Raw genomic sequence first — 17,311 nt, forward strand, 5'->3', positions numbered from 1 at the left:
AATAATTAATCTGAGAAGCATCCCTTAGTCCTTCAGACTTGGCATGCTGGGAGGCTTTGCATGCTTGGAGGTAAAGATAAGCTGAAGACCTTGACTTCACCTACATAATAAGCATGGGTGTGATCTATTCTTGGCTGTCAGTCACAGACACGTTGTCTACCACTTCCTTATTCATAGTACCATCTAAAGCTGAAACAAGTGTATGAAGAGTTTAAGTTTTTGGTGTTGAATGTGTCCATGTATGCAAGCTGTACCAAGATCTTCATTTTGATTTGTGTTTTAGTAAACACAGTAAGGACAACTGAGGCTCGTCAAGTTTATTCTTCTATTCATCAAAGGGAAGATTGACCAGACATTTTGTTAAAAGAAATCCTGCTCTTCTATTTTCTTTGGCTGCAGTTGTTAATTAATATGTTCAGTTTTTATGGTTTGACTACAACATTTTGTGCCTTTGGTCTGTCTTCGTTTTCTGCCTTGCTCTGCGTGAGGATGTGTATCCTGTTAAACTGGATGTGAGTAAGATTATGAGGCTTCTAAGCAGTGTGTGTGTGTCTGCGCCACTCTGTCTGTTTGGTTGACACAGCTGTTGCGCTGTGTTTTTTCAGGTTCCTTCCCTTCTGTCTGGCTGGTGCTTTCTGTACTGTTGTGCTTGGATCAGGAGGTCAGAAAGGAAAGATCCACAGTGCTGTCTCCTCCTGACATAGTTTTGATTTAACCTTCATTCTCATGAAGTCGTCAGTTAGGAGGGTGTCCACTTTGTCAAAGTTTTATCATCAACATGTTATTTACATGACTCAGTGATGGACAACACAGAGAGGAGTGAGGGAGTAGCTGTTGAAATGTAGTGTTATAATAGTTTTCTATCCTATTCACCCTTAAAACATTTCCGTTACTTACTAGATATCTAAATATAAAAATGATCGTTTTAATCTTAACTCTTTTCTGAAGACAAAAAGTAAAATAGTTTGGGTGGCAGATTTCATACGATTACTGCAGTTGCACATTATTTAAACAGTCTAGTTTATACTATACAGACAAAATGATGTGAAATTCAGGTTGCTATTTTCTTTACTCCGGTTGATGTTAGGCAGAGCTATTGTATGTTGAGGTCACTAAACGCCATGCACCCAAGAATGATAAAACTATGTCCCACCCAAACAGATACAATGACGTTAACAGAGTCAGAGAGATCAAGTGTCATTTGTACATGATCACACAGTCCTGAGATATAATAGGTAGATTAAGTGGAAACACCTGTGTGGGTGTGTAGGGGCTTTTTTGTTCCGAAAATGATTCACCTTAAAGCTGCATTCATTTTTTGTTTAACCATGTGGGGGTTGTGGAGCAAGCTGAGCATAAATTCAGCTAACATTGAGCAACACTAGGATTCATTTGGATCCGTGTTTGTGTCCACATGATGAAAAAAACACACTCTCACTCTCCTTTTAGCTCTGGTTTGGTCTCTACCAACTCCTGAAAAAAATACCTGTCTATTTAGCTGCTAACTGCTAACAGCTAGTCACCAGCTTTATCTTTCTGCCATTTGGTGCTGGACAGGTTTGTGTACAGTGAGTTTATCAGAGCTTATTTGCTGAAAACAGCTGTGGGGTTAACAAGAAAACTAGATCACTGAGCTAAAAGATGCTAAAGTGGGTCGGGTCATAATTCTCAGTGGGTTTGTCATTACAAGTGGCACTTTTTGATCATCTGATTCATTGTTCATGTTAAAATTTTGCATAGTAAAGCTTCAACTTTGCTTGCTAGCCGACATTCTTTTCACACATATGTGTACCAATAAAATATTAAGTTAAATTCTCAACTGTATGCCTTCACTGACCAACAGGGATTGCAAACATTGTGTTGTGTTCACCTTTAGAGGAGGATTTAATACAGTATGCAGTGTGAATGTAGCCTTTTGAAAGATACATTTTTAATCAACATCAATCAACATTTCTTGGAGAACATAAGTGTGACATCTTGAAACTTAAGAAAATCATAAAAAAATGCATTCACTTGACTTGACAGTGACTAGAGTTGCTTTTATCTGAAAAAAGCTGCAGCACATGAGAGGAAACGCTGCAGCAGAGGAAAGGGGAAACAGTGACGGATATCCCCACTGCTTCTTTGTTCATAGAAGTGTCTCATCCTGCGTCCTGGAGCGCTGCTGGATGAAAAACAAGTCGACTTTTTAGGAATAAAAGGGAACCAGCTTTAATTTTACATCTGTTACTTTGAGCATTTAATACAGATTTGTCGCCAGCTCCAAAGTCAAAGTACTCTGTCCTTAATAAGATAAAAAACCCATGTGCGTTTTGTTGCTTTGGTTTGTATATGCCATTATGCTGACACAGCAGCATACAGAACAGGACACAGACGATGCTGGAAATAGACTGAAGCTGAGTCGGGGAATCTCTCAGTCATTTAGTGTGAATTATATTCGTACTATTCTAAGTTCATCTGTCCCACAGGAGGTCAGATACAGTTCCTCTGACTCACAGGAGGTGCAGGCCGATGTCTGTCAGTGGTTCATTATTCACCCTGTCAAACTTCAGTCATATGGTACGTAGGCTGCTTTTAAAGGCCCATTCTGTAGTTTTTCAACAACATAAATTTGAGCTATATTCACATGCAAAACTGAAGGGTTTGAGTTATATACAGTAACTCTATCTGTCTACCCCTCTCTCATTCATCTATCTATTTGTCCATCTTTTAGAAAAGTTTTGAAAGTCTGATGCTGTGGGCCCCTCAAATGAACACCCCATGGTGACAGAGTAACATGAAAAATGTAGATATTAATGGGTTTTATCACACCTATAAATGAATCTATCTGGCAGATAATCATTGGAAAGTTTCAATCATGCTCTCGGGGGGATCTAAACAGGAAGTATAATGATGCCATTGTGTCCATTTTTAAAATTTGTCAGCATTTTGACACCATTTAAAGTATGTCAAATAACTAATAACTACTAACTGCAGCAATCAGGGCCACTAAGGGTATTGAAGTGTCTGCCTCCATGAGCATGTGTGTCACAACTGCTACAGCTCCAGCTAACTGTGTTGATAAATGTGCCAATTCCACGGGCAAAACTACAATAACTAACTTTGTGTTTTCAGAACACAAACAGCTTTTCCTCGTTTCTCTCTCTCCGTGGCCCTATTTCAACCATCCCTCAAAGTTTGAGAACCTCTGGTATATATCTATCCTTCCTTGCATCCTATCTATATAAACCCTTCCTTCCATCCCATCTATGTACCCTTTCTTCCATCTTATCTATATACCCTTCCTTCCATGCTATATATGTATCCTTCTTTCATTGTATCATTGTATTGTGAAGTAGGCAGAAAACAAGATGAATGACATGAACACATGCCTGATCTTCATTTGATGTTTGCCCTGTAATCTTTTTTTTTGTACTAGTCCTTGTTAATCTGTGGTAATCCATCAGTATCTGTGGTTGTAGTCGGACCGAAGGGCTTAGCGGTTTACATTTACAGCGATCCAGCAAGATGTCAAACAGTAATTCACCCTAAATGGATTCATCCTAGTACGGCTGGCAGATGGTTGGCACAGTGATCAGGCCAATATCGGTATGGTGGTATAAACATGACCATCGTGCCGTGACCTCACAGTGGGATGGGATTATCTTTCCTCTGAGATGACAGACAGCCTCTGCGTTTTTTATTCACTCCTCATCGAGTGGTTTTATTCCACTGGTGCAGAGCTGTGGTCATTAACCTTGTTGGAGGCTATGTTTGACTTTCGCATGTTGTTGTCCTCCAGTGAAGGAAGTGCATTATTACTGTTAACCAGTGGCACAGGATGATGCTGTTGTTTCCACTGTAGTTTTTATTTGTTGAGTTGGAATTTGTAGTCAGATGCGCTAATACAACCAAAACTTGCAAACATAAGCACTCTCCTTCTCTAATTTAAACTACTGCAACTATAAAGTAAACGTTAATAAAGACGGTGAAATCTTATATCAAGACTTGTAATGTGATTATCAAAGTGTGGAACTATAACATTCCTAAATCCAATAATCTTCTTTATTTTTCTGTTATGATTATACTCAAAGCATTATTAATGATCAGTATATGCAGTTGGGACATAAAGATATGCCTCCGTTGTCATTATTGGCTCCTTGTTCTTTATTAATTCTTATTCATTGAAATGACCAAAACAGTTTTGCTACTCAATAGAGACTGAAAATTATTAAATTATTAGTTTGATTGTAGTAGTCTATGAAGACAATCCTCGGCAAACGAAAATTGCTTCTTGAACACAAGCAGGACACAAAGGCATAGAGCACATGTCTTTTTATTTAACCATATCCCCATGTGTTTATGTAAATGTCTGGGAACTGAGACACTGAGCTCTGGGAGGCCTTGTGTGTGTGTGTGTGTGTGTGTGTGGGGGGGGGGGGGGGGGGGGGGGTTGTTTATGAGTATTCACTGTTGAAAATGTATTTAAACATCTTTTCTCATCAGATCATCATGCGTCCCTCCTGACGATTGCTGACAATGTTTATTTTTCTTTCTTTTACAGAGATTATGAATGATGTAATCAAGAAGGTGAAGAAGAAGGGAGAATGGAAGGTAAGAATCTCAAAGTTAGAAGAAAATACCCTGAAATAACAGACTCTGGGCCTAATAGAAAGGGGGGGGCACTGATGGGCCGAGACACGAACCAAAGACAGCATCATCATATTTGAGTAACTAACACATCTTCACCCAGACACGCTAATTAGTGAAGTGACCTATTTTAGAGCTTAGTTCAAATCAAAACCCTGTAGCTTCTTCTTGTTTTTCTCCACTTTGGTAAGACAGTTAATATCTTGTGTTATTTGAGCTATTTATGTTTTGATATTCTGCTGAAAAAAACTGCTAACCCATTTACTACTGGCAACTGCTTTATGACTGGCTGATACAGAATTCCCCCCACTGTCCAGGATTTAGATAATAATTTGCTTAAACCTGTGCGTCAAGATTAGAGGTAAAACAAACAGTCAATTAAATAATTAGTCAATCAACAAAAACATTTATTGGCAACAATTGTGATAATCGATTAATCCTTCAAGTAACCAAAAAGGTCAAACAAGCACTTGCTCCAGCTTCTCAGAATATTTGCTGGATTTCTATGATAGTATATATATATATATTTGGGAGTTTGGGAATTACATCTTTGGACTTCGGGCATCTTGGGCTTTAGGACATTTCATAATTACCAATGAAAGTAACTTTCAGTTGCAGCCCTAGTTTAGATAACACAAATTTTACCAAACAGTTATGTTGACATGTCAGCATTTTGGAAGCATTTAAAGTGCCTGAGAAAGAAGTTGCTGTTTGCAGACACTGTTCTACTGAATTGTCTCCTAGCACATCCACTCCATCTGTGGCTGACTTCTTACAAAAGGCAGAAAACGGTCTGACCCGCTTTGAGTGTTTCTGTCACTCCTTTCTGAGAAGACGGTTAAGGTAGCCACACCTAAATTACGAGTGCACATGTATTTAAGGCTTTATGGTAAATCCACTAAACGGTCTCTCCAAATCCTGTGGGAAACACTGCAACAAAAATCACATATGCAATGGTAAAAAAAAGGCAAAAATGAGAATGTACTTGTTCGGTATTCGGAAAAGTTTTTTTTCAATATATTCGGTTTCAACTTAGGCCAAGAATTTTCGGTGCATCCCTAGTTTGAGGAGAAAACTGAGCTGATTAACCCAATTCATATGTTGATCACATCCTGTATACCTTTTGTTTGGAAAATCACAGTGTTGAGTATTAACAGTATAGAGTTGGACACAAATCTCTGTGCCAGTAAGTACTGGCTCAATTCAAGCATTACTCATTTCTGTAAGTGAGTATGAGTGGAGCAACGCACAGCCAAATAATCTATTAGTCAAATATTTTTGATGCCCTTGAATCAGTCTTGAATAATGATTTGAGGACCGTGCAGCTGTGTTCCACATAATCCAATCAATCAAATTTGCTAGGAATTGTCTAAATTATATTAAAACACAGGAAAAAAGCAAAATAAAGACACAAACTATGCATAAAACATATGAGAGTACATCTTTTAGGTGGAAGAAAAATAGATTCTTGCTCAAGTCTTTGGATCACAATAGTGCACGTTAGACAAGCTACAATAACTAAGACCACAAGAAAAGAGTTAAAGCCTAGATTTAGGGAGTGACTGAATAAGCCTCAATCACTAATGAGACAGTTTTATTGTTAGCAACAAATAATGTGAGTAATAAACTGTTTGTATAGTTACTGTTGTATTTAATGTTTCCAGGCGCTTATTGTGGACCAACTGAGCATGAGGATGTTGTCGTCCTGCTGTAAGATGACAGATATCATGACAGAGGGCATCACCAGTAAGAAACGATGGTCACAACTAACATTTCTCTTTTGTCTGTTTGTTTGTGCATGTGCTTCTGTAACCGTGTACATGTCTGTTTCTGCCTCTCTAGTTGTGGAGGACATCCTCAAGCGACGAGAGCCTCTTCCCAGCCTGGAGGCCATTTACCTGATTACACCCACAGAGAAGGTAAGCATGCTCTCTCTCGCTCTTTCTCTCACTCTCCCTCCTTCCAATTCAAATTAGCTTTGTTGTCAATACCATAATTAATAAGTGCAGTATTTCCAAAGGCCAACAATGTACCAAAAATATAATAAGTAATACTGATTTTCTTAAGATAGAAAAGTACACAAATTATTTGCACATTACTAAATAGTATACTATAATGCCAGAGGACAAATTAATCATCAGAAAATAAAATGTTACACAGTCTGATAACATGACTTAGAAGAAAAAATCTAAAACATAAAAAGAGGAGTCACATTTTAAACAGCTCAGCATGTGTTTTCAAGTGTTGGTTTCCCATATTTTGCTACTTTAATGGCATTATTACACCCCCCCACCAATAAATATTTCTTTTGATCTTGCTCTCTTTGGTCTCTTTGAGTCTTTTTTTCAGCTTTATTTGCACGACGTGTTGAGCAAATATGTTACTTCCTGTGGTCATTTGTTAATTTAGCTCAAGTCAATCTGCTTTGGCAGCATCATTTTGATCAAACCATCCTAGCAATAAAGCACACACTGATTGTACACACTAATACAAACTGTAGTCCACACACTCAAGTGAACTCTACAGTCTAATGCACTGATTGATTCTGTTTCTCTGCTTAGTCTGTCCAAACCCTCATCGCAGACTTTAAAGACCCTCATTCAACTAAATACAAGGCAGCCCATGTTTTCTTTACTGACTGTGAGTATAAACGTGACTTGCTTCAACATCACTGTATGAAATACACTATTTGTGTTCTAAAACGTATTTGTGTTGCAGAATCCATATCTACAGAAGCCCTAAGCGGCCATTGATTCATATCTTTATTTTACTCCGTTTTCCCATGATAACGGGATAATTATCTTCTGATCTCGAGATAACGACTGTTGTTTTCTTGTGGTAACGGGATCATTTTCATCTCTTTCATTTTGATAGCAAAACGGTAGTTTAACGCAGGGGTTGCCAAGAATGTTTCTTAAAGGTAATTTCAAGGTAGTTTCTGTGTCATTGATTAGTTCTGTTGGTAAGGCACAAGACTTGTAGTCTTAAGGTTATGAGTTTGATCTTCATGGAACGCTCATCTTTTAAAAAAATCTTTTTTTATATTCCTCTTAAACAAAGTTCTTATGAAGATGACTGATTCACATGCTCACAATTAATCACGTGCTGGAATGTACGCTTGGTTCACATTGATCAACCTATGGACTCATCACCCCATCATTCCCAGGCAGAGGAAATTCATCCGCTTCTCATTCAGGGGAATCTATTTAACTGTACATTTCCTGACAAACCTTTGAAATAGCTCTGGGAAATGTGTGATTGGATTCCCCTGAATCTCTTCATAACAACTTTGAAACAGAATGATTCAAAAACAATAAATATATTTAATAAACTTTTTTTGCAGAGAACAGGGGCTAAACCTGCAATCCTTGGAATGCAAGTCCTGCACTCTACCAACTGAGCTAACTACTGATTCAGCCAATTGTTACAAAATTATCTTAAAGAAACGCACCTGCTGACCCTTGTTTTCAGTTATGGTTTGTTATCTCGAGATCATGAGATAATTATCCCGTTATCACCGGAAAACGAAGTAAAAAAAATATTTGAATCAATGGCTTAGGGCTTCCGTACATTTTATCTACATACACTTTTAACAATTGTGATTATTTGTTATATGCTTTTTGCTTTGCTTAGTTGTGCACTTTGTTGAGTGTGTTATTGTATTGTTTTCTTTGGTAGTGCTGTTTTCAAGACCCCTTCTAACATTGTTTTTCAAAGATAAACTGCTTTCTTGTCTTGTTTTTATATATTTGAATGCACAACAATTTGTTAGAGCCCACAATAGTGTCCTCAGATCCCCCCAGTTTCCTCCCAGCTCACAGTGATTTGTAAGTTCACAGTTATCTTTCAAAACATCAATAGTCAGCAGGGAGGAAATGGGTATGTAATTAGATGTAACAAAAACAGGGAGTGCATCTTTAATTAAATTGGTTAGTTTGATGAATGAACAGTACACACATGTCCTCACATTGTCCATTTTTGTTTTTTTGAATTGATGTTTTCTCTCATTTTTTATTTTATGTAGGCCAAAAGGCATATTTTGAAGCTGTTTTAGTTTTTAGTATTCTTGTATTGCATTGCACAGCTACAGTTATCTTCATTGAAAATGTGAGTGAGAAATGACTTTGTAATGTGAGCTGGTGCTCATAGAATCTGCCGCTACATCCTGTCAATTGATGGATTTGTTGTTGATGAGAATCCCCTAATCTTGTCTGTCAAAAAGGTTACTTGATGAATGCTTAAGAAAATGCAGGTAAACATGTTTCTAACGAACTTCATCAGTCAATGAAATATGTCACCAACAACAATGCAAACTCAGTGGTGTTTTTACCCACGAATATGACCAAATGTTCCTTAAAAAAACAACATATTTTAAGATGTTATTGGAACTCTATGCGTAAAAATGCCTAGATTTTAATTCTATTTAATTTACAATTTACAGCCTGCCCTGATCCTCTGTTCAACGAGCTGGTGAAGAGCCGCGCTTCCAAAACCATCAAGACTCTGACGGAGATCAACATCGCCTTCTTGCCCTACGAGTCTCAGGTAAATATCCAACGGTGCATAATGGTCTTGTGTAATGATGGTTGCACTTGTGCTGATTATTCATTTATTTAGATTTAGACGTCTTAAACACAATCAGGCATAAAAATGTCTTTTTAAATGTGACAAAAACAGTGCGTGTGCACATCTGGACCATGGTTTGTTTTCCCTCTCTTGCCAGTATTCACCTTTCTTTTCTTATGAAGCTAATTTCCATAACCTAACAAACAAAAGAAAAACATGTTTTACAAATGCACTACTATCACTAACAAACACTGATTGATTAATTGTACTGAGGATTTTCTCACAAATGCCTTGAGTAATTTGCTCCCCACAACTGCAGGTGGCGCTATGAGTCAATTTCAGTGCGCCAAGAGGTTGAGCAGAGAGGCTTCTGCCAGCCACTGTGGACTATAGACTGTATAAAACATGGACATCATGTCCTTGACCGTCAACCATAGGTTTCTGAAGTGCATGGATGTAATAAAAGAAGCTGCTCAGTGGCATATGAAGCCAAAAGCATTAGGTACAGGTTTAAAATTACCAGTGCTGTATCCAAAAATCATTACTCATTCACCACTCCCTCTCTAGGGAGTTCTATGTAGAGAACTACAGTGCGCACACAGGCAAAATGGAAATAACGCTTTCGGCCGTGTATGGAGCTAGCTAACTTGCTTAGCATCTGTAATTCAGGTTAACCGTCATGTTAACAGGGTTCACAATTTTCTGTAGCGAACAACAGTCTTAAAACTAAATGTACTCACCAGAAAAAGTGAACCGCCAACTCCTAATAACCTTTTCAACGCCACTGTTTAAATTTGCACAGTGCCGTGGGTACGAATCACTCCTGAGCCTGATTGCCATGGCAACGACTTAAATAATCCCGCCCTGAAGCATATTCTGCTTTAAGGTCTATTTTCCTCTAAATGGGACCACAATTTACTAAATGAACATCATGCTGTATTAAAAAAGACCTGAAACTAGCGATTGAGACCATAAACTCAATAGGAACTTGAAAAGAGGTGCTACAGCAATGTGCAGAATGACAAAAATATGTTGTTTTTTGAAAATTCATCCATGTAAACCCTGCTCTGGTACAACCCCTAAATTACATTATGGACCTGAATATTTGCATAATATGACCTCTTTAACAATGTAAGTCTATGGGAAAAAGTCTTTTGGGGCCGGTGTGCATCACGTCACGGAGCTGGGAGTTGTAATTCCATGATTTGGCCACTATGTCAAATTGGCTTCAAAGCACAGCACTCCTGCATTCAGCATTCCTGAGGGTTTGCTGAAGAGCCGTTGTGAAGCTCAATGTGGGCGCCGGCCATCACTATCTTGGCAGTGCCTGACTCTGGCTAATGCAAAAGTAGGCAAAGAGTTGGAGCTGAGGCAGGCTGAATAAGACCTGGTGGCTGAACCACCTAGCGGCAAGCCTCCTGAGAGGGCACCCACCTGTCAGTCATGCATAACATTAAGCGTTAATATAATTTAAACGGGTGAATTATATAAAAAACCACCCCCTGCACACTTGGCATGAACAGCTGTCATCCTCTTGTCCACAGTGGCTGACAGCGGCGGTTCAATCTGCCCTCCTCTGCTCTGCTCAACCCCCCTGGCAGTTAAATTGACTCAGAGTGCCACCTGCTGTTTGCCGAATTACTAGGACATTTGTAAGAAACTCCTTAGCACAATCACAGCGGAAACATTGTGCCAAATGCCACATGATACTATCTTGTCTTTGTAGGATATATATTTTTGTACTCATAAGACTGTACTTGTTTCTGAAGCATGATGTATTAGAACTATGTGAAATATTTCCACAACAAAATGCATGTCTGTTAATGTTTTATTTGTTTTTGCAAACCACACTGTGTTTGTAAGTGAATCGTAGGGCATTTTTAAAACATGTTTTGATTGTTTAAGCCTTGGCAGAAAATTAGCTCCATATTTTCTCCTCTTAGCAGGAAATGAATGAAAGTTGATTCACATTTATTGTTTGCTAGCAAAAACCAGAGACAAAGAAATGCAGCGGGAAATCGATAAAGACAGGTGGTAGGACAGAGATGCTGAAAGGACACAGACAGGAATAGTAACAGCGAGGTTACTGGTTGTTTGAGTCAGGGATGGATAGAAAGAGATGGAGGGAGGAGAGAGAAACACAAAAACCCTCTCTTGGCATAATGCTGCTGACTCACCAGTCACTCTGTTTACTGCCAGATTGTTCCAAAAAGACTCACATTTGTCACATTGCTTCTCCACCTTTGCTATATTTCCAAATTCCTACCTCCATCATGTTTTTCCTCCTCCTGTTTTCTCTTTTTTCTATCTCGCCATTTCTCCATCCTTTCTTTTATATGTTGCTTGTGCTCTCTCTGCTCACGGCTCTCATCAAGCTTTTCATTTTTTCTTCCTATTTATATTTATTCTTTCCCTTCCTCCAACCATATTTTTCTTAATTTTCCCCGTCCTCCACTCCCCCCTCCTCTCCTTCTATGTTCCACATCTCTCCTTCTGCCCATCCTTCTCTCTCTCATAAAGATGCTGTTTGGCCCACAATGCTTTACTCCCCTCCTGTCTACTATGATTAATTCAGAGTCAGTGGTTTTCTGCTCCAGGCTATGTGCTGCCTCATTGCCCCGCCCACAGGCTGATACGCTCGCCCCATTGGATGAGTCAGGATCCACACAGCAAGTGGTAGCCAATGGTAAACGGGCTAACAAAGGGACGCTTCTGCAGAGCAGCATGTGACCGTGGACAGATGGGGTGGGAGGAGGGAGTGGTGTGATGCATGTATGAGAAAAGGGGAGGAAACAAGGACAGGAGAGTAGAGGAGACAAAACAAGAGGACAAGAGGACAAGAGGCAAAAAGAAATGAGAGGATAGGAAACAAACAAATGAAAGAGGAAAGAGGAGGGATGTAGTGGAAACAGGGCAGATGAGGAAAGTAGAAGAGTAGAAAAGATAAGGAGACACAGGAAGAGGAAAGGAGATGGGAGGAACAAGGAAATTAAACAGGAGACGAGGTGAGAGGACAGAAGAGAATTGGTGGCAGGTGATGAAACAAGGAAACAAAAAGGAGAGGAAAGAAGAGGTTTAGAAAGGAGATGAGAGGACCGCGAGGAGGATGAGGACACGAGAGAAGGAGAGGAAACAAGAGGAAACGGCAGGAGAGATAAGACAAGGAGGATAAACACAAAGGAGAGAAGATAACAGAAGAGGAGAGAATATGTAAATCAGCTATGTTTGATATCATCACAAGACCTCCAGCTTGTATTTAATACAGCAAGATAACATGCTGTCTGTGCACTGTGTCCTGCTGCATTTTACACAGAGCAGTTCATGTTTCTACATGATGCTGAAACTCTGTTCAGATCAATAATTAGTCTTTATATGGTGGAATCTGTTCATGAATTTAAAAACACAAAGGGTTTCAGTCAGCAGCAGCAACTCTTTGAGACAAAGACTGTGCACATTAAGTAAAAAAAGGATGTTGGAAGGTGGAAAAGATCAAATCAACAAAAGTAGGTAGGTAAGAAACTGTTTTGCTGAGGCAATGTTTACGCTGTGTGCATGTTTGTGTGTTCAGGTGTACTCTCTGGACAATGCAGACGCCTTCCACAGTTTCTACAGCCCACATAAGACCCAGCTGAAGAACCCGGTGATGGAGAGGCTGGCCGAGCAGCTGGCCACGCTCTGCGCCACCCTGAAGGAGTACCCTGCCGTCAGATACCGAGGGTGAGCGGCAGTGGGCATTTTAGAAGTCAAGGAAATATTTGGACAGATCAGGTGTTAAAGCTAACCATGGGCGCTACAGTGAAGATGTTGGCCTGCATTTGTCGAACTACTAAGTGTGAAAATTTGAAAGACCACATTTCTTTTCATATCGAGCTCAGGAGACATCAAAACTACAGCGGCCGCGATGGGTCATCTTAACGGTGGCTGACTTATTATCTGTTCAGCTGTAATCCCTGCCCTTATCTGTCTACACTGCTCAGCTCTCTCTGTCCATTCTCACTACTTGACAGACCTCAATCAATTAAAAAAAGTAATTAAATGTAATTATTAGAGCACTGATTCAGCATATTTGCTTAAATGAATGTTTCCCCCCTTTGAGATCTGTGTCCTTTTGGGAACTGCAGCAGGGACAGAGGTCTTACACACCTGCCTGCCACTCAAATGCTTCCAAAAGTATTGGTTATCAAAATGTTTTTTTCTGTCTTTTCTTTATGTTTTTGCTCATCTGCTTGCTTGAATGTGTATCTTTGTGTCCAATATCCGTCCATCCACCCATCCATCTGTCTGTCATTCTGTTAGCGAGTACAAGGACAATGCCACCCTGGCCCAACTGGTTCAGGACAAACTGGACGCCTACAAGGCTGATGACCCCACTATGGGAGAGGTAAGCTCAGGAGAATACTTTTTTTGTCGCCATATATTCCTGCTTTGTTTTTACCTGTTGTCTGTTACTGAGAATGTACTTATCACATGTATTATGTAAGACATGTTGTACGTTTTTATATCTTATAGCTATACCTTTTATTCCTGTATCTGTTTGTCCTTCTCTCTGTAGGGTCCAGATAAGGCTCGCTCACAGCTGATCATCCTGGACAGGGCGTTTGACCCCGTCTCTCCTGTCCTGCATGAACTCACCTTCCAGGCCATGGGCTACGACCTCTTGCCCATCGAAAACGATGTGTACAAGTATGAAAAACACAAATGACAAAACAGAAAAATGATTACTTGTGAGGGCTATGTTTCAATTTTAATTAAGGTGTTGGTTAAAACTCGGACAAGATATTCATATCAGCTTCAATCACAAATGTGGACCTAAATTTGTTTCAGTCAGGATGTGTGTCTTGTTTTTCTTCAGGTATGAGACGAGTGGCATCGGAGACTCTCGTGAGAAGGAGGTTCTGCTGCATGAAGACGATGACCTGTGGGTGAGCCTGAGACACAAACACATAGCGGAGGTGTCCCAGTGAGTACTTGTTTTCATACTCTTGTATATCTCTTCACTCAGTCTTTGAATACTGAATTAAGCGCTATGACGACCTTTCTCTCATGTGTTGCTGCTCCTCCTTTGCTGTTTGTGTTTTGTCATTAGGGAAGTGACACGCCAGTTGAAGGAGTTTTCTGCCAGCAAGCGGATGAACACTGGGGAGAAGGTGAAGAGGGAGCTGCAACAGAAAATGTTGATTAGATGATGTGTATAGTCTGAACATACAGTATTGACAAGATAGTGGTGCGAAGTGATCAACTGCTCATTTTTAAGAAACAGTTCTATATCTTGGCGAAATACGCTTATTCATTGTCTTGCTGAGAGTTAAATAAGAAGGTCGATACCACCATGTCTGTCCATTAAATATGAAGCTGAAATCAGCAGGTGGTTAGGCTAGCTTAGCATAAAGACTGGAAGCTATCCTGGTAAAACCACCACTTGTTTTTACATTTTTGGGGATGGATTAAATAAATGAGATAATATTAGTATAGTGAGCTTTAGAGGTGCTGGTAGGCAGATTATGTTTGGACACAGCCAGGCTAGCTGTTTCCCCCTGCTTCCAGTCTTTAAGATAACTCACTACTGGCTGTAGCTTCACATTTAACATAAAGACATGAGAGGTACATCTAACTCTCTGCAAGAAAGCAAACTATTTCCCAACATGTAAAATCTTTTCAGAAAATGTAAACAGTATTTAATTTAATTAATTAAAAAACTTTTGTCAGCATCATTTGGCAGTAGAAATTAAAAGTCTTGTTTCTATCTTTTGTTTCTTTTGACATTTGTAGCAAAAAGGACAAACAGGATTATAATTCATAATTATTAGATTCAATCAAATCTAGTTGATCAAGACTTCAAATAGGAACAGCTTTATGTTTTCTATTTCCAAATAGAATAAATTACTTTTCTAACTAAACTCTTCAAGTGTTGAGTGGCCAACTGGTTGTTCTGCCATTAGAAAATCCAACATAAATATGGTCCGATATTAATAATTTCGATGTCTATTTTATTATATCTTGCCCTGATGTTGACATCATCACACTTTTAGCTTTTGTTTTTGTTTTCAGACCACAATGAGGGACCTGTCCCAGATGCTGAAGAAGATGCCTCAGTACCAAAAGGAGCTCAGCAAGGTGTGTGTGTGTGTGTGTGAGAGAGGGAGAGTTTTCCAGAAATGTGTATGCTGAACCTGCGTGTTTTGTGTTTTTCAGTACTCCACTCATCTGCAGCTGGCTGAGGACTGTATGAAGCATTACCAGGGAACAGTGGACAAACTGTGCCGTGTGGAACAGGTGAGAGGGCAGGCGAGAGACGAGAGGAAAGCGGGGGATAACAGGGCTTTCTGAAGTCTCCAGTCATTAAAATGCTTTTATAATCCCTTGAAATGTGTATTCCAGGGGTTTTAAATGACAAACATATGATACCTGCGCTCTGTGTTACAGGATCTGGCTATGGGCACAGACGCTGAGGGAGAGAAGATCAAAGACCCCATGAGAGCTATCGTGCCCATCCTGCTGGATGCCAACGTCAGCACATATGACAAGATCCGCATCATCCTGCTCTACATTTTTCTCAAGAATGGTAAGAAATCAAATCTAAATCTTGTAAAAACTGCTAAACTTTGTTTTTTTGTTTTACATGGTTTTTATTGCTTGTTTAAATTATTTGCACTCTTTATTGTTGCTTCAGCTGTTCTGATCACCCTTTTAAATATCATCTCAGACTTGCGAGTATTAGAATTACATTACAATACATAGGACCTGTTGTACAGAATTGTACAGGGACATTAGCCAGATATTTCACTGCACAGTTAAAACTTGAACATTATAATAATTTCTAGATTTTCTTGTCACTGACTAAAGCTTTAGTAAGTTAGTTCTTAGGTCAGACATAACCTAATAATAAGCTGTTCAAAGGTATATTTTATACTTCCTGTTTATTACAAAGATTTGAGTTTTAATATAACGATTTTATTTTTGCACTCAAGTTACAAAACATGAATTTCCCTCCATCCCAGAACAAACTCAACATATTAAATGTAAACATACATGTTTTTCAGTTGCAAGTTGCTGTGTGTGTGTGTGTGTGTGTGTTCAGGCATTACGGAGGAGAACCTGAACAAGTTGATCCAGCATGCTCAGATCCCCCCTGAGGACAGTGAGATCATCACCAACATGGCTCACCTGGGCGTCCCCATCGTCACAGATGTAAGGTCCTCCCTGGGTGCCGCTCCTCTTTTTATTTCTTTTCTTCTTCTCTCTCAGTATCGCCGTCTGCTTTCTATCATCTCGTTGGGATTGATGTGCACTATGAGTCTGCACTCCTGTACCTCTCACTCACCTTTATTTGCAATGTCTGTACAATATCCTCTCCTCGTTCAGTGTGCAAGGATGAAATCTTGCCAGACAATATGAAAGACCTACAGGTGATTGTGGTCACCAATGCTTTTGTCCTTTATACACATTCTCTCTTTCAAGTCTTTGTCTCTTCTTTTAGTCCACCTCCGCAGAGGAAAGAAGCTGGACAGGAAGGAGCGTGTGAGCGAACAGACCTATCAGCTGTCCCGCTGGACACCACTGGTCAAGGACATCATGGAGGTGTTTGAAGGGCTATTTCTTTAGTCATATACAGTATTGCGCAAAAGACAGGTGTGGAAAAAATGCTGTAAAGTAAATGGGTTCAAAGAGACATTTATAGATTGTATTTATTAATAAACAAAATGCAAAGTGAGTGAACAGAAGACAAATCTAAATCAAATCAATGTTTGCCTTTAAAACAGTAGTCCTTCTAGTTAAACTTGCTCAAAGTCAGACATTTAGGCGAACTGTCAGGTGTATGATTAAACAGTTATACCAAACAGGTGCTAATGATCACCAATTCAATATGTAGGTTGAAACACAATCATTACCTGAAACAGAAACAGATGTGTAGGAGGAATCTAACTGGGTGAGGAACAGCCAAACTCAGCTAACAAGGTGAGGTTGTCTAAAGTCGTACACCATGGCGACTGAGCACAGCAGCAAGACACAAGGTAGTTATATTGCATCAGCAAGGTCTCTCCAAGGCAGACAGGGGTTTTCAGATGTGCTGTCAAAGATCTTTTGAAAGCAAAGAAACGTGCAACATTACGGAACG

General features: G+C 39.5%; 1 protein-coding gene across 1 annotated transcript; it reads left to right on the forward strand.

Moving 5' to 3' along the window:
• Positions 1–4,547: 4,547 nt before the first annotated feature.
• On the forward strand, positions 4,548–16,590 carry LOC119915009 (syntaxin-binding protein 1-like). Its single transcript, XM_038734548.1, has 14 exons — positions 4,548–4,593; positions 6,294–6,375; positions 6,472–6,548; positions 7,191–7,269; positions 9,071–9,174; positions 12,764–12,912; positions 13,492–13,576; positions 13,748–13,878; positions 14,048–14,155; positions 14,282–14,342; positions 15,244–15,309; positions 15,388–15,468; positions 15,619–15,757; positions 16,274–16,590. The coding sequence occupies exons 1-14, from the start codon at positions 4,549–4,551 to the stop codon at positions 16,588–16,590; spliced, it is 1,524 nt and encodes a 507-aa protein (XP_038590476.1). The 5' UTR covers position 4,548.
• The last annotated feature ends 721 nt before the right edge of the window (positions 16,591–17,311 follow it).

This window comes from Micropterus salmoides, unplaced genomic scaffold (genome assembly GCF_014851395.1).
Source record: "Micropterus salmoides isolate LMB-PRFRI ecotype aquatic unplaced genomic scaffold, ASM1485139v1 Ms_hic_scaffold_20, whole genome shotgun sequence".
NCBI classification, from domain to species: Eukaryota; Metazoa; Chordata; class Actinopteri; order Centrarchiformes; family Centrarchidae; genus Micropterus; species Micropterus salmoides.